The sequence below is a fragment of the Microtus ochrogaster genome, linkage group LG4 (genome assembly GCF_000317375.1).
Source record: "Microtus ochrogaster isolate Prairie Vole_2 linkage group LG4, MicOch1.0, whole genome shotgun sequence".
Classification (NCBI taxonomy): Eukaryota; Metazoa; Chordata; class Mammalia; order Rodentia; family Cricetidae; genus Microtus; species Microtus ochrogaster.
The window spans coordinates 21480168-21503972 of NC_022030.1; the positions used below are offsets into that span (position 1 = coordinate 21480168).

The 23805-nt window shown below is 50.8% G+C and overlaps 3 protein-coding genes across 5 annotated transcripts in view; 1 reads left to right on the forward strand and 2 right to left on the reverse strand.

Moving 5' to 3' along the window:
- LOC113457658 (zinc finger protein 420-like) overlaps positions 1-23805 on the reverse strand; it is a 1205902-nt gene that overhangs the window by 264934 nt on the left and 917163 nt on the right. The gene's annotated exons all lie outside the window — the stretch shown is intronic.
- LOC101994890 (protein FAM187B-like) lies at positions 3148-3864 on the reverse strand. Its single transcript, XM_005361206.1, has one exon. The coding sequence runs from the start codon at positions 3862-3864 to the stop codon at positions 3148-3150; it is 717 nt and encodes a 238-aa protein (XP_005361263.1).
- On the forward strand, positions 7459-23136 carry Lsr (lipolysis stimulated lipoprotein receptor). 3 transcript variants are annotated; one of them, XM_005361207.2, is made up of 10 exons: positions 7459-7976; positions 8850-9194; positions 14783-14902; positions 18260-18316; positions 18878-19024; positions 21569-21733; positions 21847-21906; positions 22010-22141; positions 22295-22926; positions 23008-23136. In XM_005361207.2, the coding sequence occupies exons 1-10, from the start codon at positions 7883-7885 to the stop codon at positions 23041-23043; spliced, it is 1788 nt and encodes a 595-aa protein (XP_005361264.1). In that variant the 5' UTR covers positions 7459-7882; the 3' UTR covers positions 23044-23136. The 3 variants fall into 3 exon arrangements, with proteins under 3 accessions (XP_005361264.1, XP_005361265.1, XP_026642080.1); XM_005361208.2 differs by lacking the exon at positions 18260-18316 and having other exon boundaries at positions 7570-7976; XM_026786279.1 differs by lacking the exons at positions 18260-18316; positions 18878-19024 and having other exon boundaries at positions 7577-7976.

The following is a 23805-nucleotide window of genomic DNA, read 5'->3' on the forward strand; positions in this document are numbered from 1 at the left end:
GACTAACTTAAAATAATTTAGAAGGAGGCATTAGTACTGCTCCTACAGACATGAAAAGATAATGAGTGGAACTAACAATGATGTCGTGTGCCTATAATTCCAGTACTTAGGAGTCAGAAGCAGGAAGATACTGAGTTCAAGACAAATCTGGGCTATATAATGAAAGCCTGTCTCAAAATACCTAGAGCTCGGGACAATGTGGCTTAGAGGTAGGGTGTTCTAGAATGCTCAAAGCCACAGCAAACAAAGTAAAAACCAAAACATACTACAGCTATATACGCATGTTTTAGTCAGTGTTCTATTGTTGTGAAGAGACACCATGACCATAGCAAATCTTACAAAGGAAGCATTTACTTGGGGCTGGCTTACAGTTTAGAGGTTCAGTCCACTGTCATCATGGCAGGGAGCATAGTGGTATGTAGACAGACATGGTGCTGGAGAGGGAGCTGAGAGCTCTACATCTGCATCCACAGGCAGCAGGAAAAGAGAGACTCTGGGCTTGGCATGTGCTTTGAGAACCTCAGAGCCCACCCACCTCCCACCCCACCCCCATCCCACCACACACACACACCCAGTGACACACTTCCTCCAGCAAGGCCACATCCCCTAGTCCTTTCAAATAATGCAACTCCTTGGTGATCAAACATTAAAATCTATGATCCTTTAGGGGCCATTCATATTCAAACCACAGCTGGCTAAAGACAAAACTTCTTGATGCTTTGATGGAATGAGTAATTTTGTGGGAGAAAGAAAACAATTTAACAACACTAGCACTGGTGTAGAAGGTCCTTCTGTTTGTGTGTTGCTTTCATTGGTTAATGAATAAAGAAACTGCCTTGGCCTGATAGGGCAGAACTTAGGTATGCGGAAAAGATAGAACTGAATTCTGGGAGAAAGAAAGCAGAATCAGAGAGCCACCATGGAGCTGCCAGGTCAGACATGCTGAATCTTTCCTGGTAAGCCACGACCTTGTGGTGTTATACAAATTAATAGAAATGGGTTAAATCAAGATGTGAGAGTTAGCCAATAAGAGGCTAGAGCGAATGGGCCAGGCAGTAATTTAATTACTACAATTTCTGTGTGGTTATTTAGGGTGGAAACTAGCCGGGCCACCCTCCTCATACAACATAGCACAAGAAAAAAACTGTTTTATATTTACAACTAAAGAAATTAACTCAGGAATTTTGTGTACACACATGTTCACAAGTGCGCACGCACACACACACACACACACACACACACACAACTAAAGACCAGAAACAGTCAACAATGTTGGTAATTATTTCAAATATGTTACCACCAACTGTTCTCTGCTTCCCATCCCAAGATATGAGGTGAGGAGATCCAGCCACCACAGAACCTGCCCACACTGGATCTGAACTCCCATGTGGCACTGTATTCCCATACGCTATGCCATGTGACCAGCCAGACTTCTGTTCCTGCCAACACGCCCTCCCTGCCTGCTGCCACCATGTCCTCCCCACCACAGTTGACTGTCTCCCTCTGGAACTCGACAGCAAGTGTGGCTTTGGCCCCTGGAATCAAACCGTGTTGGGTATTTTTCAGTTGCTGTGAGAAAACAGTGACAGAGGCACTTACAGAATGAGAAGTTTATTTGGGCTTATTGTCCCAGAGGGCTAACTATTGTGGAGGAGAGGCATAACAGCAAGCATAAATGCTCAAAGTCAGCATTTTTATTATCTCTAGGAACACTTAGAGTGGTTCTCAACCTGTGGGTCGTGATCATCAGAAAACACATATTTCCAATGGTCTTAGGAACTTAGACATCACTCAGTAGCAAAGTCGCAGTTAGGAAGTAGCAACAAAAATGATTTTATGGTTGGGGGGGTCACCACAACATGAGGAGTTGTATTAAGGGTCACAGCATCAGGGAAGGTTGAGAACCACTGATTTAAGGGCTTGAGAGGTAGCTGAGCCAAAAGCATTGGCTGCTCTTCCAGAGGACCCAAGCTTGATTCCCAGCCCCCACAAGAAGGGTCACAACCTCTGTAACTCCAGTGCCAGGCAATCTATCGTCCTCTTCTGGCCTCTGTGAGCACTGCACACATAGCATGCACATAAATACATGCAGGTAGAACACCCATACACATAAAATAAAAATAAATCTTACATTAAAACTAAAGTAACTATGAGATTCTTATGATGATTTAAAAACCAATAAAAAGAAACCAAAATATCATCCACAGCTGTAATAACCAAGGGCAGTCACCAGGAAACATTTGATAAATCATCTTCTGGCAAGTTTGGGGGTTGGCTTTTTTGTTTGTTTGTTTTGTTTGTTTTTTACTTTTATTTATTTATTTTTGAGATGGGGCCTTACTACATAGCTCTGGCTGTCCTGGTAAATCTGTTTTTACCAATAGTTTTTGCATGCAGCACTTAGAACTGTTGATATTTCTTTGCCTAATAATTATTTTGTCATACCATGACCCTTTGCCTACTTACATAAAATATTGACAGAGGAAGAAACAAACATGTACCAGGTGTGGTGGTGCACACTTTTCAGACCAACACTCAGGAAGCAGAGCCAGGGAGTTCTTTTGTGAGTTTAAGGCCAGCCTGGTCTATAGCAAGTTGCAAGCCAACCAAAGCCACATAGTGAAACCCTGTCTCAAAAAAGAAAAAGAAAATCCCAGCACTCAGGAGGCAGAGCAGGTGGATCTCTGTGAGTTCGAGACCAGCCTGGTCTACAGAGCTAGTTCCAGGACAGGCTCCAAAGCCACAGAGAAACCCTGTCTCGAAAAACCCAAAAGAGAAAGGACTAGGACACATGTTGCTGGTGCAAGGAGAGAGGGCCAAACCATGTTCTTCAGGGTCTAGTCAGCAGACAGGACCCACATTCATGTTTACACTGACTCATCCTGAGCCTGAGTATCTGGCTCCAGGTTGCCTGTGTGGGCAGCAAACAGATCCTTTTTCAGTCACCACCTTCCTCAGCACCTCAGAGATTTCTAGTGTGACAATATCTAAGCAAACCAGTGACTCTAGGCTCTCACTGACCATGAAGGCTTCGAGGTGCAGAGGAAGAACTTATCTACTGGATGGAGACCTCCCCCTAGCAGCAGATAGACCCTAGAGACCAGGACTGACGGAGGGCCAAGAGAAAGGCTGTCGGCCCTGCTCTGGTTACCTGTAGATGGAGGCCAAGGGACAGCTGAGCCACCCGTGGTTGGTGGTTTTGTCCAGCTGATGAGTGTCAAAGACGAAGTATGGCTGGGTGATTTCTGTGATGGTGTCACAGGGCACCTGGCAGGCTTGTACTTGGAGTTCAGGCCGCAGGCGGACGTGGGTCACCTTCTCCTTTCTCAGGTAGAGCCAGCAAGGCATGGATTTTCCTAGTGGCTCCTCCACGTAGCAGTAACCGAGACGTTTGCGCTCACCCGGTATTTCACAGCGGTTACAGTCTTGCCAAGGATCCCAGCGGGTAAAAACGAGTACCTCGCCTCCTAGGTTCATGGTCTCATTTTCCAGGGGTCTTTGGCCCAGGTCTTTGTGTGTGATACGTAGCAGGGTTATATCCTGAAAGTCAATTTCATATTCCACCACACGGGCCTTGTAATTATCCAGACAGCGGTAAAGCCCCGTCTGGGATGGCTGAGGGTTGGGTAACTGCAGGTTGCTCCCAAACAGTATCTTCACGTTGGGCATGGAGTTGAGCAGGGACAGCTTGTCCTCCAGAGATGAAGAAAAATACCATAGTGCTTTGGGGTGGTTACACTGCAGGATCACATCATTGCCCGAGAGTAAAGCGTACTGGCACACATTCTTATAGGGACAGTTGATTAGTTTCTGGGACCACAGCACAGGAAGAGAAAGACTAGCCAGCCACAGAGTGACCAGCATGGCTGAAGACTACAGAAAGAACTCAAGAACCTTCTTGGGTACTGTGATGTCACCCATAGAACTTGGGTGCTAAGCCCTGTGTACTGGGTTCCAGTGAGTTTTCAGAAATATACATCGAACATATAAGACATATAAGAGCGAATATATAAGAACATATAAGGCTGGAGAGAGGTCTCAGCAGTTAGGAGCACCGGTTGCTCTTCCAGAGGACCCGGGATTGGTTCCTACCACACACACACACACACACACACACACACACACACACACACACACACCGCAGCTCACAACTATCTGCAATTCCAATCCCAGAGGACCTGCTGCCCTCTTCTGGCTTCTGGGGGCACCAGGCACACGTGGTGTACAGACATGCATGCAGGCAGACACATGAACATAAAACAAAAACTGAACTATGTGTGAGTAAGATATAACTTGATGTGAGATTCCCCTCTGTATGCTGTGAATATCATTGGTTAATAAAGGAACTGCTTTGGGCCTCTAGCAGAGCTATAGGGGAACAGAGCTAGGTGGGGGAAACTAAACTGAATGCTGGGAGAAAGGAGGTGGAGTTAGGGAGAAGCCATAGAGCGGCCGCCGGAGACAGATGTACTGAAACTTTACTGGTAGGCCACAACCAGTAAATGCACAGATTAATGGAGATGGGTTAAATTAAGATGTAAGAGTTAGCAAATAAGAAGCTAGAGCTAGTGGGCCAAGCAGTGATTTAAATAATATGATTTCTGTGTGATTATTTCGAGGCTGAGTAGCTGGGAACCAACAAGCGGCTTCCTCCAACAATACTTTACATATCCCCAGGAAGTAGATAGGATGAACTCAAAAGACAAATTATCCACCCTCACACATCCAGTACATGAAGATAGTGTATGCTTTGATTCCAAACATACACTATAGGCCATACACTATAGGTCCCAGATGGTGGTACTGATTTTGATGGTATTGAAAAACCTTAGTGTTTATCCCACCAAATGATAGGAAAGACCATTACCCAAATTCTTGGGTCAGATTACACAAGCTTTATTTTATATCAGGGCTCTGTGTCTAGAGGTGGGGCTTAGCATCAAACATGGGAGAAAGCTAGGTTTATATTAGCCCCAAACTTCAAGGCCAGGGGGTTTTCAAGGATTCTTGGTTATGTAGGAACATGGAGGAACATCTCAATATTATTTGGATAGAACATCATATCAGGGCGGGGGTCAGGATATAGGTGTGGGACACGTCAAACTGGTCAAATTCAAGTTTTACAGAAAACAGGTATGGCTTTTAATCTTAAGATGGAGTCAGGGTGGTCCATCATTGGGAAGCAGAACTCAGTTGGCAGAAGTAGGGCAGTCCTTGGGTCTCTCTTGTCCCTGGCCCTTCCTGTCTGCCTGACTGCTTCCTAGCCTCCGTGAAGCAAGCAACATGCTTAGTTCTCGGCCTCACCTGCCTTCAAATGCAAGCCCCAAATGATGTGGCCATCCAAACATGCCCCAAAACCTTTGAAAACATGAGTCAAATAAATAAAGATTTTACAAAACAAAACAAATAAAAACCCTGTTTCTCACAGGCCTTTGTCTCAGAGACAAAAAGTGCCTGGCATGGGAATGGGACAAAGGCTTCGTGTCCATCAAAAGGGGGACACACAGATACTGAAGTCCAGTGGGAAGCCATGACAAGGACCACCTCTCCTAGAGATAGATTTGTGTGTGTTTGGGGGGGGGGGTGTTCAAGACAGGGATTCTCTGTGTAACAGTCCTGGCTGTCCTGGAACTCACTTTGCAGATTGAGCCAGTCTCGAACTCACTGAGATCTGCTGCCTGCCTCTGCCTCCTGAGTGCTGGGATAAAAGCCATGTGCCACCACTGCCCGGCCATAGGACAGATTCTTAAATCATCATTAAACCATCCCCTTGGTGTCAAAGGGACGTACTAATCGTGACAGTCTAGAGTCCATCATTCGGAAATCTTAGTTCCATAACCCCCTTCTTTTTTCACATTCATACCCAGCATTGGTTAGTGGAGAGGGCTCCTCTACAAGGTCCCCACAGATGCCACCCGAAACCACACTGGTTCCTGTGGCAGGGGAAGGCATACTGTCGATTAAAGGCTCTGGGCTGGGAGGGGAACCCTCTCTCTCTACTTTTGTATAGATGCTACTAACTATAATTGACCTGATGCAGCCCCCCATAACTACAGGAGGGCTGGGAAATATAGAGGTGGAATAGTTACTAAGCAACGTTGTCTTCAGGACAGGAAAAGATAGGTGGAGAAACTAGAGCTAGTAAAATATCAGATGACAGGAGGAAAAAGTGGGAGAGAGAAGTTGGGAATAAGCCTGCCTTGGGAGGAAGCACACATCTTATCTTTGTGTAGAGATGGGGTATGTAAAAATGTCGAGTGAAAATGGGGTGATTAGGACGGGTTCTAATCTAATACAGATTCTCTTTTCTACGTTGAAGATGATGAATGACCAAGTTCCTAGGTATCGGTAATATTGATAATAGCGAGGGTGTACAAAACACAAGGTAATGCGTATTACTGGTTTAGAATTATAAACGCTAGCAATGATGGCTATGATGATTTCCTCTGTTTTTTAATCATGATGGCTCATGAGCAGGGTGAAATTTTATGAGAAGGGTTTGCCTTTGAATGCGGCCCTGAGGAAAATGGGACGAGGTGTCCGCAGCAGGAAGGGATTCTGGTAGCGACACCAGCCAAGTGTCCGATTCAGGACACGCCAGGTCAGTGTGGCTGAAGCCAACTAAGCGAAGAATGCAAAGTGACGTTGGGGAGGGACAATCAGGCCGGTATGAGTATTTTGAAATTTTCTTGGGAGTAAGGAGGGGCTTCGGGATATTCCTGAGCAGAAGGAAGTGACCGAGTTTTACAAGACAGAGAAGAAAATGATAGTACTCCCAACCCACCGGCCAGTTCACAATCTCCTAGAATGCGCGTTCCCTAGACGCCAGCAGGGAGCAGCAGTGTAACGCCGAGAAGGCCGAGAGGCGCTGGCCGCTCCCGGGTGCAGGTGACGGTCTGGGAACCTTTGAACCGAAACAAGTCTCCCGGCCTCCAGTCTTGGCACAGCGCCTTTAAGCGTCAGAACTTCCGGAAGCCTGACCTGGAGTGAGGGATGGCCGAAGGGGAGGTGGAGAGGGAACCACAAGTAAGTAAGGAAACTGCCGAAGAACGACTGCAACTTTTTCAAAAGTTCCGTCCCCACGAGCATCGCCTGCGGGGCCAGAGCATCACTTTCAGAGGGGGGTGGGGTGGGGGCGCTCATTGATACTTGAGTCATCCAACTTAGGAGCCCAGAAAGTCCGCGACACCTCCCCAACCGGGACGAGAGTGGGAAGGCAGGCAGCGTCACCGACACGCCTCTGCCAGCCCGGACCTTGCTGGGCCTGGCACCTCCCCGCAGGGCGCACCTAGGCGGATCCATCGGCGCCGGAGACAGGGGTGGGGACCGGCAGCGAACAGGTGCGCAGCAGGGCCGGCCCCTCTCGGCAGGTGGAGCACCCTCAGGGGGCCTCTGTCTTCCTGGAGTACGGTCCTATCAACTTTGGCCAGAGCAGCAGGTGGTTGCACACGTCGCCTGGGGTGCGGGCGCCCTCCGGGCTAAGTGGTCACTTGGTTCAGGCCCTGGGGGCAGGAGCGCACCTGAGTCAGCCCACTTCCGGGGAGGGAGGCCCGCAAGCCCCTCCTCCGCCGCCCACCCCCAAGCCCAGCCCCAGGGCTCCCACCCTTGTGTACCTGGGCGGATCCATTCCTGGGAGTGCTCAGGGGGTGGAGTGACCCAGAGAGCCGTCGCGCACTGGGTCAGTTGTCCCGGGAGAGCCGAAGACATGAGCTTCGTCCAAGTTTTTTTTGTAGGTTAGAACTCCTTCAGTGTAGAGAAAATGGACTTGGATTAAGGGCCGGGAGGATCAAGTACCCTTCTCGGCCTTGGTGCTCACCGCGCCCCCTACTCTTGGGATACTTGGGAGGGGACACGCGGGCTCCGTCGCTGCTAGACGGCCGCGATGGCGCCGGCGCCCAGCGCGCCTTCTGAGGCGCCTGGCTCTCGCCCGACCACTATGTTCTTCGTGTGGCTCTTTCTCATCACTTACTGTCCAGGTAAGGAATGGGGTCCCCGGTGCTGAGGGACGGCGGGAGAGCACTATAGAAGGTAGATGGAGGGCTGCGGTTTTCACCGGTCCTGGAGGAGCTGGAACCAAGAGGCGGGGGTGATGGCTAGTTCGAGGGTGCAGATTCGAGACCACCAGATTCCGCCTAGCTGGGGAGACCTCTGTGTGCCAGAGGAAGGGAATTTCTTTTATTGGCGCGTCCAGCCCGCTCCTCCGCCTTTGTTGGAGATAACAGGAAGTGAAACTCTGGGGATTCTAAGCCTGAGAACTGTACCCTTTGTGCGACAGGAGCAATGCCCCCCCCCCCATCACGGGAAAGGCCAGGCACTGGGATCTTGGGCACACCCCAAGATTTCTAAGTGTTGGGGTAACGGGAAGAGGGCACTCGAGGGCTAGATCCGACGGTCCCTGAAAGAAGAGCTCGAGAAATAGTAGTCCTGGCTTGGAGTGGGTGTGGAATTGGGGACTCCCCACCTCACGCACCTCCCGGGTATCTGTAGGGTGGACTTTAGAACCTGTAACCATCCTCCACTGGCCATAGCTCGCTTACATTGAATATTGGCTCAGGAAGGGTTCTATTTGTGTCTGGGTGTGCATTTTGAGGAGAGTCTCTGGGGAGGAAAAGGTGGACAAAGTATTCCAGGAACCTGGCCTATGGGGCTACATATATATCACTTTTCAGCCCCGAGGGTGTGTAAAATGGGCACATCATCCAATTTGCCTCACCACTCTAAGGGATTAAGGAGCAGTATGCCAAGTGCTCTTAATAAAAAAAAAACACACTCTCTGTTAAGTGGCATGGCTCCTTGCTGGTGCGGGACCCACTGAGTTCAGCTCTCCTTGTTGGCTCCTCTGCTCCCAGCTCCGGCCAACACAATCCAGGTGACTGTGTCGGACCCCTACCACGTGGTGATCCTGTTCCAGCCTGTGACGCTGCCCTGCACCTATCAGATGAGCAGCTCCATCTCAACCCCAATCGTGATCTGGAAGTACAAGTCATTCTGCAGAGACCGCGTGGCCGACGCCTTCTCCCCTGCCAGTGTGGAGAACCAGATAAATGCCCAGCTGGCAGCTGGCAACCCTGGCTACAACCCCTATGTGGAGTGCCAGGACAGTGTGCGCACTGTCAGGGTGGTGGCCACCAAGCAGGGCAACGCCGTGACCCTTGGAGACTACTACCAGGGCAGGAGGATCACCATCACAGGAAGTATGTGGGGCAGGGCTGGAGGAGGCTTGGGGGGGGGGAGGGGCCGAGGGTTTGAGTGTCTCGATGGGATAATGAAGGGAGGGATCCTTCCATTCACCCACCTGTCCGTCCACCTATCCGTTCATTCACCTACCCACACATCCATCTACCCACACATCACCTATCATCCATCTAGCCTTCTATCCCATTACCCCACAATACAGTCCCTACCCTGTGCCAGGTTTGTTCCAGGCTCCGGGAACACAGATAGAATTAAACCATCCAATCACTCTCCTATGAAGCTCACAGTGTTGTAAGGGAGAGAGACTCAACATACAATGTCAAAAGCTTGCAGATTTAAGACAAACAAAACCCTGTTATTTTATAATTGATACTAAACATGCTAGCAGTGCGAAATAATACTTCCGCCAGCTATGGTGGCTCACACCTGTAATCCCAGCACTCGGGAAGTTGAGGCAGAAGAATCTCAAGTTCAAGACCAGCTTGTGCTACGTATAGTGAGTGAGACCCAGGGCCTGATTCAAATTTACCTAGAGTGGATTAACTCAGGGAGACCATACAGCAATTGAGTGACTCTGTTCTATTATTGTTATTTTTTCGGAGCCCCCTAGAGACAAGTGACTTGCTGGGGTGTCGCCCAGTTGATAACAGCTGTGTCCTAACTCCACCACTGTAGGTCTTCAGTCGTTCATTCGTTCTTCTTGTTCTCTGGTGTTGCTATAGATGGAACCCAGGGCTTGGAACATACTAGGCAGGGGCTCTCCCAATGAGCCACCCACACCCCTCACTGGGGGGCTCTAGGCAGGGGCTCTCCCAATGAGCCACCCACACCCCTCACTGGGGCATTCTAGGCAGGGGCTCTACCACTGAGCCACACCCCCAGTTCCTCACTGGGGGATTCTAGGCAGGTGTTCTGCCACTGAGCCATGCCCCCAGCCCCTTTACTGTGATCACCTGTGATCACCTGTGATCCTACCTAGCCTTGGGGAGGCGGACAACCACCCTCAGCTACGTAGCAAGTTGGAGGTCAGCCTGACTACATGAGCCCCTGTTTCGGGGAGTTTTGTTAAGTATGGGAGATTTCCGATAGTTTTACAAGGTCCAAAGAAGGTAGCATTTGGCGGTGTGTGTTTAATTACTTGGATGTGCCATCTTTGCTAGTGTGATCTGAAGGGTAGAGGAAGGACATAGGGACAGCAGCGGGCCAGGGGTGCAGGCATCCCAGATAACGGATGTGTACATCCGTTCCTTGCCTCACAGGCAGCGGGGTGACTCTTAGCTGATCCCTGGAAACCAGGCCGTAGAGTATGCCCTCTCCCCATCAGGCCGCAGGTGGGCGGCGGGGTCCCAAGGAATCAGGTCTTAAGGAATTGCCTTGAATCTCCATGGAAATCCTAAGCTTTCTTGAAGTTGGGGGCTCACTCTGGGCCTGATTGCCCAATCCTAATCAGGACACCACAGACAGAGATTGTCCTTAAAGGCTGGTTGGACCTGGGTCTGCTCTGAGGGACACAAAACTCGGGAATGTCCATCAGGATATACCCTGGAGGACCCTCGTGACCAGACTGGGTGTCTCCAACTGGCTTATTTCAACAGTGGTAGGTAAGTGGCCATCCTTCCGAAAGTTCAAGTAACCATGGGAACGTCTTTCCTCTTCATCCTTGAGGATAAAGAGAGGCGAGGTGGGCCTCTTGGTGGCATCCCTAAGGTCATCCACTCTCGTAGTTTTAAGAGCGGAAGTGACTGGCAGGGGAGCGGGAGTTCAAGGCCACTTAGTGAAACCTTGTCTCCTAAAGCGAAGGGTAAAAGAGCTGAGCTGCAGCTGGTGGCACCGCACCTATCTAGTGTGGGTAAGGGCATAGGTCCCCAGGAGCTGCACAAGAAAAGAGTGATGGGAAAAGTAAATGTCCGCCACCTCCCAGTGCCTCTCTTCCACTCCTGATTTGGGGGTGTGGGGTGTTTTATCGGAGGCCCTAGTGTTAATCTCTTCAGGCTGCTTAGAGCCACCGTGCCCCCATTCTCAGCAGCACTGAATAGGACCCCTAAGGACCTGAAATCTTGACGCTTCCCTCTGCCGTGTGCAAATAAGGAGTCAGAACATAGCCACAGAGGAGCCCAGCCTTCTTCCCACTGGAGACCAGTATCTTGGCCTCTCACCTCACCCCCGTGGAATCAGTGCCTAGCCCCTGTGATGTCAGGGGCCAGCAGGGACCAGGAACAGGGTGTGCCCCACAGGAAGGAGGTGGGCCCAGGCCTCAGGAGTGATCAAAAGAAGCCGGAAAGCCTTGCTGTTCATGGGTTCTGAAAACATTAAATGGGCCAAATACAATACAGCAAGGCCCAGAGCTGGTCCTAGAGGCCCTTGGTTGTAATGTCTGGCCTATGTAATCACTTCCTGTGCCAGGGGGTTCCTGTTCGCTCCTTCATCTTTGGACAGGACTTGCTATAAAGCATATGGCTCAGGGAAGAGCTATTGAGTCCATAGGAATGGGCACCGCGGCCAGTGGGCCTCCCTGCCAGACAATCCCTTGGATCCAGGGTCCCCTCCAAGAGCATTAACCATGGGTGCCCCAGTTCACGGCACCCAACACCCACTGTTGTACCACAGATACATAAATGGGAAATCCTCCAGAGAGTAGCACAGAAAAATCTGGAATGCTTAGGACAGTCTGAGTTTCTGAGGGCCTTGTGAAAGGATGGGAGTCTGCATTGGAGGAATCTGCACGCAGACGACCTCAGTCAACAGCCTCAGTCAACAGCGGCCAGAAGCCTGACCTTGGAGGGCAGAGTGGGTCTTCACGGTCTTCACTCCTCCAAGGTCACCCCCGGGCAGCCTTCCCAGAGCTGAACGGCTCCCCGCTTCCACGCCTGGCACTTTCTATCCCTCCTAGGTCATATGCTTTATACTGCACTCCCCATCTAATAGGGAGCCTGTGTTTTAGCTCTGGTCAGAAGCCCTCTAAGGACAACTTTGCTCCATGAAGTTTCTAGGTTCTTCTCAGAACCTCTGAACATCTTATTACTGGAGAACTCTTGAGACGTTGTCTTCTCCAGGATTTCACTCAGCAGCCCAGACGGGCACTGAACTCACCATCCTACTTCAGCCTCCCAGGTACTGTAACATATTTGTACAGATTTGTGCGGTCATACCTGGCTCAAGCTTTTGTTTTTATCAGTAACAAATTAACATGTGAGTTCAAGGCCAGCCTGGTCTGCACAGTCAGTTCCAAGTCAGCCAATAAAGAACTAAACGTGCCTTTTATGAAAAAAAAAATCCAAACTAAAAATGAATTATTTAAATGAGCTAAGTGGCATTGTTTTTTATTCCCATGAATTTCCTAGGCCGGGCTCAGTAAAAGCAAGGTTCTCCAAGCACCTTTGATTTGCTATGAGATTACATATCACGTGGAAAATGTCTTTGAATGTTCCTGAGAGGTTAAGGCTGGTTGTCTGTTAGTGCTGTAAAATAAGTGTACCCTGGAATCCCTGGAAGGGCCAAGGAACCCCAGGGTACCCCCTGGCCACACTGAGAACCTTCACGCTTTTTTTTTTAAAGGCATCTTGCCATCATCACATCCAGTTCAACCTTTGCTTTGTAGTGAAAGTTACTTAAACACTTCCTGGAACATTCAGTGCAGTTTGTTACGGGGCAGGGGTTGAGGTGGTCTCCCTATGTAGTCCAGGCTGGCATCAAACTCTCCATCCTCATGGCTTACCCTCCCCAGTGCTAGAGATCATAGGCATGTGCCAGCCATACCCCCAGCCATGTTGAATGCTGAGTGAATGGAACAAGCAGTAAAAACTAAGGAGAGGGATGGCCCTCCATGGGATCAGGTGACTGAGGCCGACTCTGTTCCTCTGACATTGTCATAGGTGAAGAGTGGGTGCCAGGCTTCAGTGAGCGAGCAGGAGAGCCTTGTGAGTTGCGGTGAGAGTGCACCTCCCGGTTGGGGCTTGAGAATGGAGAAGCAGCCTATGTGGATGGAGGAAGGAACCTAGCTGGAGTAGGCGGAAAAGATGGCTGAAGGCCCGTGAGATCATGGGGGTGACATTGACATAGCCAGTGACCAGAAAATATGCTAAGGGCTTTGCAGGCCTGGGGACTGTGCTTGGCATGATCTAGGTGGCTTCTGGAAAAGGGTTTCTTTTGAGGAAGCTTAGCCCTTAATAGCTGGTGTCCCAGTAGGTGCCAGGTATCATGATTTGGGCAGCCACGGTTAACATGGGTGTGGTGGACAGGTTTGTCATGCAGGCTCCTAGGTCCATGAGAGCCGGTGGCAGGCAGGTCATTAGGAGCCTAAGATCGCAGCCATGATCCCCTGGGGTTCTACTGGCTAGAAGAAATGCTTACCACTAGGGCAGAGTCTCCAAGCCAGACTTCCCAGTCAGGTGGATGAAAGGATGTAACTAATTAGGGCCTGAGGAGTCCAGAGGAAACCGGATGTGCTGAAAGACTTTCATTAGCGGTGTAATTAGCAGGTTCCTTGCCTGGGGCTGCTTCAGACCAGAGCGTCCCCAAGCCCTGGGACTGGCCTGGAATGTGGGGGGCAGGAAGGGAGGGGGGTGGGCTTGGAACTGGGAAGGTCTCTCCCACACCTGTCACACCCACTCCTTGGTGCCCAGGCATCTCCTATCTGGGATCTGGCCTAGTTAGTTTGGCTTCCTTGTTATGCGCCCAGCCTCAAGGCCTGCCCTGCCGAGGGAGGGGAGACTTGGGCTTTGAGACTTGGTGAGACTTGAGTCAAAAGCACAGACACTGGAGTCAGGCCGCCCCTGCCTTTGGCTGGATTAGGTCATCACTCCACACCACACATCTCACCCCCTAACCACAGTGAGAATGGTGCCCCCCTACTGGGCTTGGTTTGGGCTGGTTTTGTTTCTGTGTCAGTGTTGGGTGAAGTCAGGGGCTCTGTGCGCTAGGCAACCTTCTACCACCGTGCCACAGCCCTCGCCTGTGTTATTTGAGGTAAGGTCATACTATAGCCCTAACTGCATTCAGCTTGAGACCATGCTGCCTCCGTTTCCTGGATGCAGGATGAGCAGCCTGTGCCACCATACCTGGCACCCAGGTATTTTCAAAGAACCCATGTATGGTGTTTAGAGCCATACATAAAATGTAGTGTGCACTTGGATGAACGATGCCATTGAACTGGGTGGGCAGTGTCTGCAATCCCAGCAGTTGGGAAGCTGAGTTTGGAAGGATTTCTAGTTCAAGGCCAGCCTGGGCTACACAGTGAGCTACTGTAGCAAACAAACAAAAACCTAATGATTTAGTACTTCACATGGATGATTTTCGTCTATAATGTCTGTGCATCATGTGCGTGCCGGTGCCTGAGGAGGTCAGGGAGGGTACCGGAGCCTCTGGAACTAGAGTCACAGATGTTTGTGAGCTCTTTTGCGTGGGTGCAGGGAATGCAGCAAGAGCAACAAGTCCTCCCTCTTAGCAGATGAGCCATTTCTGCAGCCCCATCCTTGCTCCCTTCCCATGGTGTGTGTGTTGGTGGGGATCGGATGGACGGACACCCAGCCCCTGTTGATCTCAGTACCACCCCCCTGAGGTGTCTTCATACTGTCTCCTCCTGACCCAGATGCTGACCTGACATTCGAGCAGACAGCCTGGGGGGACAGTGGGGTGTATTACTGCTCTGTGGTCTCGGCTCAGGATCTGGATGGTAACAACGAGGCCTACGCAGAGCTCATTGTCCTTGGTGAGTGGGGTTGGGTTTCCGGGGTCCTGGGGTGGGGGAAGTGGGAGCCGGTACTCCTTTTGTCCCCTCTTGTGTGTTCATCCTCTGTCATCCAGCTATCATGCTGGGCCCTGTCGCCTGCTTGCTACCACTCTGTGGCACTGCCAGTCACTTGGGATTCACTGTGCCTTGCACCCCGGACAGAACCCTTCCCTGTATTTCAAATCAGCCAGAGTCAGAGTGGAAAGAACTGAGGACTCTATTGGTCTCTGATTTTAAAGACACACACGTGGAGGCAGAGGCAGGTGGTGTAAAGGTCCAAGAAATGCTGAAGAAGACCCCAAACTTGAATAATATGCAGAAACAAAGAGCATTTATTTTATAGAAATAACAAGCATGTGGGGTCAACCATTTGTACAAAATGACGATCCAGAGAGGAACAGACAGGCACCATTAAAGTACAGCTAGCGGAATTCCATAGCTAGGGCAATAGTTAGGTCATCTTAAACATAATTGGTTTAAGCAGGCAGCAGTTATATTAGCACATCTCTGATAGGCTCAAGTTTTGGATTTTTTATCTTTGGATAATATTTGGATAAGTCTAGATATGTTTCAGGGGGATTACAGGGACTGTCCTATTTTGGTCACCGCCTTGATACTGTGGGGGCTGGCACAGGACTCGCCTCTGTTTGAGGCCAACCTGGTCTACAGAGCGAGTTTCATGGTAGACAGATCTACAAAACAGAGAGACCCTACCTCAAAAACAAACAAAAGTAGAAGGTGGGCAGAGCTGATTTGCAGCGAGAACTTCCTTGACCGCAATGGGGTGGGGGTGGGGGGTTGGTTCTGAGTCCCTTGTGACCTGGCTGGAGCACGCACCCGGGCTTAGAAGCGTAACCTTTCCATTGCTCAAGGTTACTTAGAATTCCTGAGAAAGCAAGTGTGTTACAGTGCAAGCGTTACATTGTCTCCGAGAGGACAACAGCAAGAAAAGTCCACAGGTGTTTGGATGAAAGGGTGTATTCTGAGAGGGGGGTGGCCCACGTTGGAATCTCTGCCCTTGGGAGGCTGAGTCAATACAATCAAGAGTTCTAGCCTAGTCTTAAGCCACATAGTTCCTTTCAGGACAACCTAGGCTATATTGAATTTCAGGGTAGTCTGAGCTACACAGTGAATCTCTAGCTAGCCTGAACTACATGAGGCCTGTTTAAAAAGGGAGTGGGGGCATTTTCTTTTTTTGTTGTTTTTGTTTTGTTTTCAAGATTTAGTTTGTATAGTGCTGTTTTGCCTACATGTTATGACTGTGTGAGGGTACCCTCTCCCTTGGAACTGGAGTTGAAGTTATGAGCTGCCATGTGGGTGCTGGGAATTGATCCCAGGTCCTCTGTATAACCGAAGTTGGACCTACATTCGGCCACATTCCCAGGACCATGGTGTACCATGAGTCCCTCGTCCAAATAAAATGTTTGTCTTCTGTTCTTTTGGGGGTGGGGCTGTGTGTGCTTTATGCGGTGTGTGGAAATTTGAGTGTGTCTAAACAAGATGGACGGCAGGGGCCTGGGAGGGTGTCCCCAGGGTCTCCAGTCTGGCCAAGTGGTTTCCTTGCATGGGCCAATCAGAAGCCATCCCATAGTCTTACATGGCATTTGCTGGATGTGAGAGAAGCTTCGGTTGTGCATTGCCATCCTCATGGTGGGATCAGGTCCAGAGAGAGCTCGAGCCACAGGACAAAGGGCAAGTGATGGAATCCGCCCTCCAATGACCTAGGGACCTTTATTGGCATGTGCCATCAACAGGTCTTAGAGCTACTCGGGATCTCACGATGTTTGTGGTTTATATCTTATGTTAAAATTGAACTAGGAACGTTGTTTGAAACAGGCGATGTGGCCCAAATTGAAGTGGCAATCCTCCCGTATCTCTTCCCTTGAGTACTTAGATTATATATAGCATGTGCCACACAACTGGCGGAAACCAGCAAGTTTTTAAAATACCAAGGTAACTCGGCGTTGGACACTAGCCACCAAGGTGATGGTGGTGTCAGGGAGCCTGTGGAAATCCTGTTGTGCCCCAGGAGAGGGGAGTACACTTAGTGTCATGAGACCAAGTTCTGGCCTCCTGGCCCACACCTTGTTTTGGGTTTTTAACTCGATTGTTTGTTGTGCATCAGGATCTCCTGTAACCTTCAATTCATCAGGTAGCTAAGGCTGCTTTAAACTCCTGTTTCTCCTGCCTCTACCAAGTGGGTGTGCCCTGGAGGGAAGTGTGTTGATGTGGAACCACAGTCTCCTGCATGTGTGTGTGTGTGTGCACGCGTGTGCGTATGCACTCTCCTGTGTGTATGTGGGGCACAGGGCCTCATGGAACCTGGGTGTGTGTGTGTGTGTGTGTGCACGCGTGTGCGTATGCACTCTCCTGTGTGTATGTGGGGCACAGGGCCTCATGGAACCTGGGTCTTGAAGTGTAGGACCAGATATGATTTTAACGTGCCTTCATGGCTCCTTACTACACTGGGAAAAACTACTGTGGGCCCGAGTGTAGCTAGGTGGTAAAGCATGTGCTTCATATTCATGAGGCCCTGGGTTCAACCCCCAGCACTTCAAAAATATACTAATTGTATTTCACAATTATGTTGCTGTACAGATAATTTATTATGATGGACTTGGTATCATTTTATCTTCATATTTTACTATTCAAATTTTAAGTTTGACATAATCTTTATTTATTCTTTGATATTTCATACAAATATATAATGTTTTGGTTATATGCATGCATGTGCCCCACACCCCACTTTCAATTTGCCCCAGATACCCCCAACCCGCTCCCCTCCCAAATTCACCTGTTTTTCAAAACTAACCTAAGTCTTGTTATTATTAACTATACGCTCATGGGTGTGTGGGCAAACCCGCTCTGTGGCCACATCCCCAAAGAAAAGTGACTGACTTCCCTAGCAGCTATAAGTTGGCCAAAAGTTCCTCATTTTGAGCCCTGAGTGGTGGCTCCTGCCTGTGATCCTGGAACCAAGGAGGCGGAGGCAGCAAGCTTGCTTCAAGTTCAAGACAACCTGAGCCACCATGTGAGACCTTGTTTCAAACCAAACAATTGACAACATCTTGGTGGTCTCTAGAGTATACCTACCGTGCCTGACAGGACTTATATACATGGGAGATGGGAATGCCAGGCTGAGGTCAAACCCTTCGGATGGGGCCCTTGTGGCAGGGTGGAAGGCGTGCAAATACCTCCGGTCAGGACTGTCCTAGGTGACCATTGTCTCTGTCTCTGCTCCAGGCATGTTTTACACTGTTGAAGCTGGCCGTTCTAAGGGTGTTGGCTTTGGCTGGCCATGGCCAACATAATCTTGTTTCTCTTTTGTCCCTTCAGGCAGGACCTCAGAGGTCCCTGAGCTCCTACCTGGTTTTCGGGCGGGGCCCTTGGAAGGTATGGGGTGGAACCCCTGTTAGATTGCTTCTGTTTCTAGTACTTTCCCTCCCCCTAATCTCTTCTCGCTGTGGACTTCCACTAAACCCGTCCTGTTCTGACAACTAGTGGCCTGGCTGTGGGCACGGGGTGGCCTGGGCTGATTGAACAGGTTCCAGGGTGCAGGCAAGGGACTCGAGTGACTGGTACCTGCTGTGTTCTTCTGGGGTTCAGGTATTGGCTGTGGCTCTTTCCCTTCCTGAAGGCTACTTTTTGTTTGTGTTGCTCCAGCCAGGCTCCCTCTTGCTTCCTGCTTTGGCTGTCTGAACTCAGGATAAGGTCTCCCATGTGGTGACTTAACCTGACTGCAGTGGGGTTTGTGTCCCTTTGTCGCTATGCCCTAGTCTTGGGCACAGAGAACCAAGCGGTAGTTGCAGGTTCTCTGAGGAGCTTTGCAACTAGTCCCTTGTCCCAGAGTTGGCTCCACACCACCACCCTGTGGAGCCTGGGTGCCCTGCCCATCCCTGTCCATCTTTGTCATTACTCAGGCCTCCCAGCTCAGGGCCTGTTCTTTCTCTGCAGATTGGCTCTTCGTGGTCGTGGTCTGCCTGGCGAGCCTTCTCCTCTTCCTCCTCCTGGGCATCTGCTGGTGCCAGTGCTGTCCCCACACCTGCTGCTGCTATGTCAGATGTCCCTGCTGCCCAGACAAGTGTTGCTGCCCAGAGGCCCGTAAGTGCCCCTCACCCACTCTACTGGGCACATCGGCCTGCCCGCCTGCTCTGCAGACTGAGGCAATGTGCGGAGCAGGCCATGCAGACCAGTTACTTACTCTCCTATCAGTCACTAACTCAGCTTTCCATTTCCTTTATTTTGAGGCTTCTCTTACGGTGTTAGGGATTGAAGCAAGGGCCCTGCGCATGCTAGGCAAATGCTGCCCCTGAAAGACAGCCCTAACTCTTGAGGTTGTTTTCTTTTGAGAGGGTAATTTATGGCTGTGGCTCAAAAACAAGATCACCAAAAGTAATAATGTCCAACATTACGAGATATTATTCACAGGAAAGTAAAGACCCCTTTAAAACAAAATCCAGGTGGGTTTGACAGTTTTCCTAGGCAGTCTCAGCACTGTGGAAAGAGAAGGTAGAGACTAGAAAAGCTTAAGTTCCAGGCTAGCCTGAGCTACACAGAGCCATCTCAACATACAAAACAAAAACCTCAAGGTAAGAAACCAAGCAGGGTTTGTAGGGCACATCATTTCAGCTAACTTTAAGCAGCACACAGCACTCAAACTGCCCTCACATAGAGCCTCTATATTGAGATATAGCCCTCACATCCAGGCGAGCCCCTGTGGAGGGCTGGGAAATGGGACCAGAAATGAAGGAAGCGCCCACCTAAAGCAGAGGGAAAGAGGAGAAAGTGAGTGGCTCCAACCCGTGCCTCTTAGGGGACACAGCTGCTGGCCCGTTAGTCTTCCCTGGGAGGCTGTTCTGTTCAGATAGGTCTGCCCCTTGGTGTTTAACCCAAAGAAAAGAACAGGCCAGATGGGGCTTTGTGGCCAGCTCGGCGCCTGACGGGCTGAGGCAGCTTGGGGCAGAGCTGGGCCCAGCAGGAGTTTGGGGCTTTTCGCGGTGCGTGGGCCCCAAGATAAGCCCCAAAACTTCCTCAAGTACTCAGACTGACGGCCTTAAAACTCTGTAGCCCACCAGGTGGTGGTGGCGCACGCCTTTAATCCCAGCACTGAGTTCAAGGTCAGCCTGATCAACAAAGCAAATTCCAGGACAGCCAGGACTATTTAACAGAGAAACCCTGTCTTAAGAATCTGAAAAACAAAGCCGTGCGGTGGTGGCGCACACCTTTAATCCCAGTACTCGGGAGGCAGAGGCAGGTGGATCTCTGTGAGTTCGAGACCAGCCTGGTCTACAGAGCTAGTTCCAGGACAGGCAACAAAACCACAGAGAAACCCTGTCTCGAAAAACCAAAAAAACTGAAAAACAAGAACAAAAAACTTTATAACCCTGTAAGACTGGAGAGATTAATCCAGTATGGTAGCCTTTAATTAATAATTAATCCAGTACGCCTTTAATTCCAGCATTCAGGAGGCAGGGCCAGCCTGGTCTATGTCAGGCAGTTCATAACTGTGTGACTCCAGCTTCAGAGTATCTTATTCCTCTGGTCCCACGGGCACCTACACTCAAATGCACATATCCATCCCCAACACACATACATACAATGACAAATAACAGAAGTAACTCTTTAAAACAAACCAGAAATAACAAGGACCCAGGGCTGGTGAGATGGCCCGCTAGTAAAGGGGACGCACTTGGTGGAAGGAGAGAACAGATTTCTGCAAGTTGTCCTCTGACTTCCACAGACTGCCATGGTGCACACACAATAGACATAAATGATGTTGATAATAAACAGACAAAAAAAACCTCTGATAGGCGTTGGACATGTTGTGACCCTCCTGCCTCAGCCTCCTAGGTAGCTGGTATTATAGTACTACCCCAGAAAGCCAAGGTGGACCCAGTGAGTTGGACCGCCTCTAGGGTTTACCTAGGATTTACCCTTGAGCTGTCAAGCCAGACTGAGCTGAGTGGATAGGAGTGGGTGTGGCCAGCAATTGGAAACAGGATAGGAGTGGGTGTGGCCAGCAATTGGAAACCCTGGAGGTAGGTACTACTCCAGGGTGTGGGCCAGGTAAACTTCCAAGGCTCCTGTGTGCTTGCCTGACTCCACAGCTTTTTCACAGTATGGCCTAGGTGCCTCAGTTTATGGAGACACTAGTGTTCCCAGAAGGCGGGGGTGGGATGGGGGGATCTCTAAAGGGGGTGACTTTGCCTACTATGGCCTTTAAGAGCAAGGCTGTCATTCTTATCCAGGTCTGTCTTGACTACAGAATGAGTCTAAGATCTTCCTGGGTCATTTATGAAGCCTCATCTCAAGACAATAAAGGAGGGGGCGGGTATTGGGAACGTGGCTCAGTGGTGAAGCCGTTACCTAGGAAGTCTAAAGTTCTGGGATCATTACAGAACACAGACACACGATCACCCTGGAGTTTCACATGAAATTGGGGGCCTGATCTACCAGTGTGCACCCCTATTCTCAGAATTCCATGTGAAGTCAGATAGGAAGTGGAGACTTGGTGAAGGCTGTGTCCCCTAACCTACAGTATTGCAGGAATAGGATGGAGGGCAAACTCAGGTTCCCCCAGAATCCCATTCCAACATGAGACAGCACAGCCTCCAATCACCTTTCTCGTGCCAATTTGCCCTCCAGTTTATGCTGCCGGCAAAGCAGCCACCTCAGGTGTCCCCAGCATCTATGCCCCCAGCATCTACACCCACCTCTCTCCTGCCAAGACCCCGCCGCCACCGCCTGCCATGATTCCCATGGGCCCTACCTACGGCAGGTACCCTGGAGACTTTGACAGAAATAGCTCAGGTAAGACCTGGGGGAGGCTAAATGGGGTGGGGTAAGGCTAGAAGGGATCATGGACGATTGGGAGCACCCTGCTTTGCTCCAAAGAGTAACCGCTGACAACCTATCTCTACTAGTCGGTGGCCACAGCTCCCAGGTACCTCTGATGCGTGATGTGGATGGCAGTGTATCCTCAGGTAAGAGCCTGTTTTGAGGTTGAATGTGGCTCGAGTTGATCCACATGCACACCTCTAAACCCCCCCCCCAAAAAAAATACCATCACCTTGTTCCTTTCTACAGAAGTACGAAGTGGCTACAGGATACAGGCTAGTCAGCAGGATGACTCCATGAGGGTCCTGTACTATATGGAGAAGGAACTAGCCAACTTTGACCCTTCCCGGCCTGGCCTTCCCAATGGCCGAGTGGAACGGGGTGAGCTGCAGACCTGAGTCTAGGGGAGGGTGCATGCTTGATAACAATCTTGCATGCACTCCTTGCCTGCTGTGCTCCCGGGGGAGGGTATGCGCCTATGGGTGACAAGGTTGGACTTATCCTTAGTCCCACTGACGTCCCCCTTCTCTACAGCCATGAGTGAAGTCACCTCCCTCCATGAAGACGACTGGAGATCTCGGCCTTCCAGGGGTCCCGCTCTTACCCCAATCCGGGATGAGGAGTGGAGTCACCACTCACCTCGAAGTCCCAGGATGTGGGAGCAGGAACCCCTTCAAGAACAGCCAAGGGGTGGTTGGGGATCCGGGCGGCCTCGGGCCCGCTCTGTAGATGCTCTGGATGACGTCAACAGGCCCGGCTCCACTGAATCAGGAAGGTCTTCTCCCCCAAGTAGTGGGAGGAGAGGTCGGGCCTATGCACCTCCCAGAAGTCGCAGCCGGGATGACCTTTATGACCCCGACGATCCTCGGGACTGGCCACATTCCCGAGATCCCCACTATAATGACGACCTCAGGTCTAGGGACCGGCGTGCGGACCCCGGATCTCATCAGAGATCCCGGGATCCTCGGGATGCTGGTTCCAGGTCCCGGGACCCTCAGTATGATGGACGACTCTTAGAAGAGGCCTTAAAGAAAAAGGGGTCTGGAGAGAGAAGGAGACTTTACAGGGAGGAAGACAAGGAGGAAGAGGAGAGCCGCTACCCCCCAGCGCCTCCACCTTACTCAGAGACTGACTCGCAGGCCTCACGGGAGCGGAGGATGAAAAAGGTTAGCTAGGTCCCTCTGACTTCACAACCCCCCCTCCTCTAGCAGATCCAGTTTACATTCTTTTCTTTTTTCTTTTTACAGAATTTGGCCCTGAGTCGGGAAAGTTTAGTCGTCTGATTCCACGTTTTGTATGTAGCTTTTATACATTTTTTTTAAAACTGGAGTACTGATGAAACTCTTTACCAAGCCTAATAAAGTACTTAATCACAAGTTCTGAGCGTCTGTTTTGCTGCGCGACATGGTGGGGGGGGGGCAGACCAGCGCAGGAAGGACCAGACAGGCCTTCTGCCTTCTCCTTGGCCTGCCGCCTGGAGTACGTGCCCCACGCCGCCTCCACCCTGCCCCGCCCCAGCGTGCGCATGCGCCCCGCAACCGGGAGCGCGCACGCGCGCTCCCCCCACCCCCATCGTCTGGGCTACCCCCACGACCTACTTTACAATCTTGAAACCCTGTGACCCCGGCGATCTGAGCCCCGCGTCCGTGTAGCCGGGCATTCTAGCCCGGCCTGCGTTCCAGCCCTCGGTGGTCCCTGTAGAGTTCCCGGGCCTAAGCGCGTGCGCGCCCGGCCGCCACCAAGAGACAGACAGCGCGCGCGTTCCCCGGGGCCTGCCCTCCCCCTCCCCCTGCGCGCGCGCCCGCCCGACCCGGGATCGCGCCGTCGCCACCACCGCGCGCGCGCAGCTCCAGTAAAGGAGGAAAAAAAAAGGAAAAAAGAGAAAAGGGGGGGGGTAGATAGAAAGCGGCGGCGGCTGCAGCCACGATTCGCCGCCGGACCGGGCCAAGCCGGGCGGCGAGCTAGCGAGCCGGTGATCCAGGGAACAGGGCGGTCGCCATCCAGGCTGGGCCGTGTTTAAAAAAAAAAAAAAAAAAAAAAAAAAA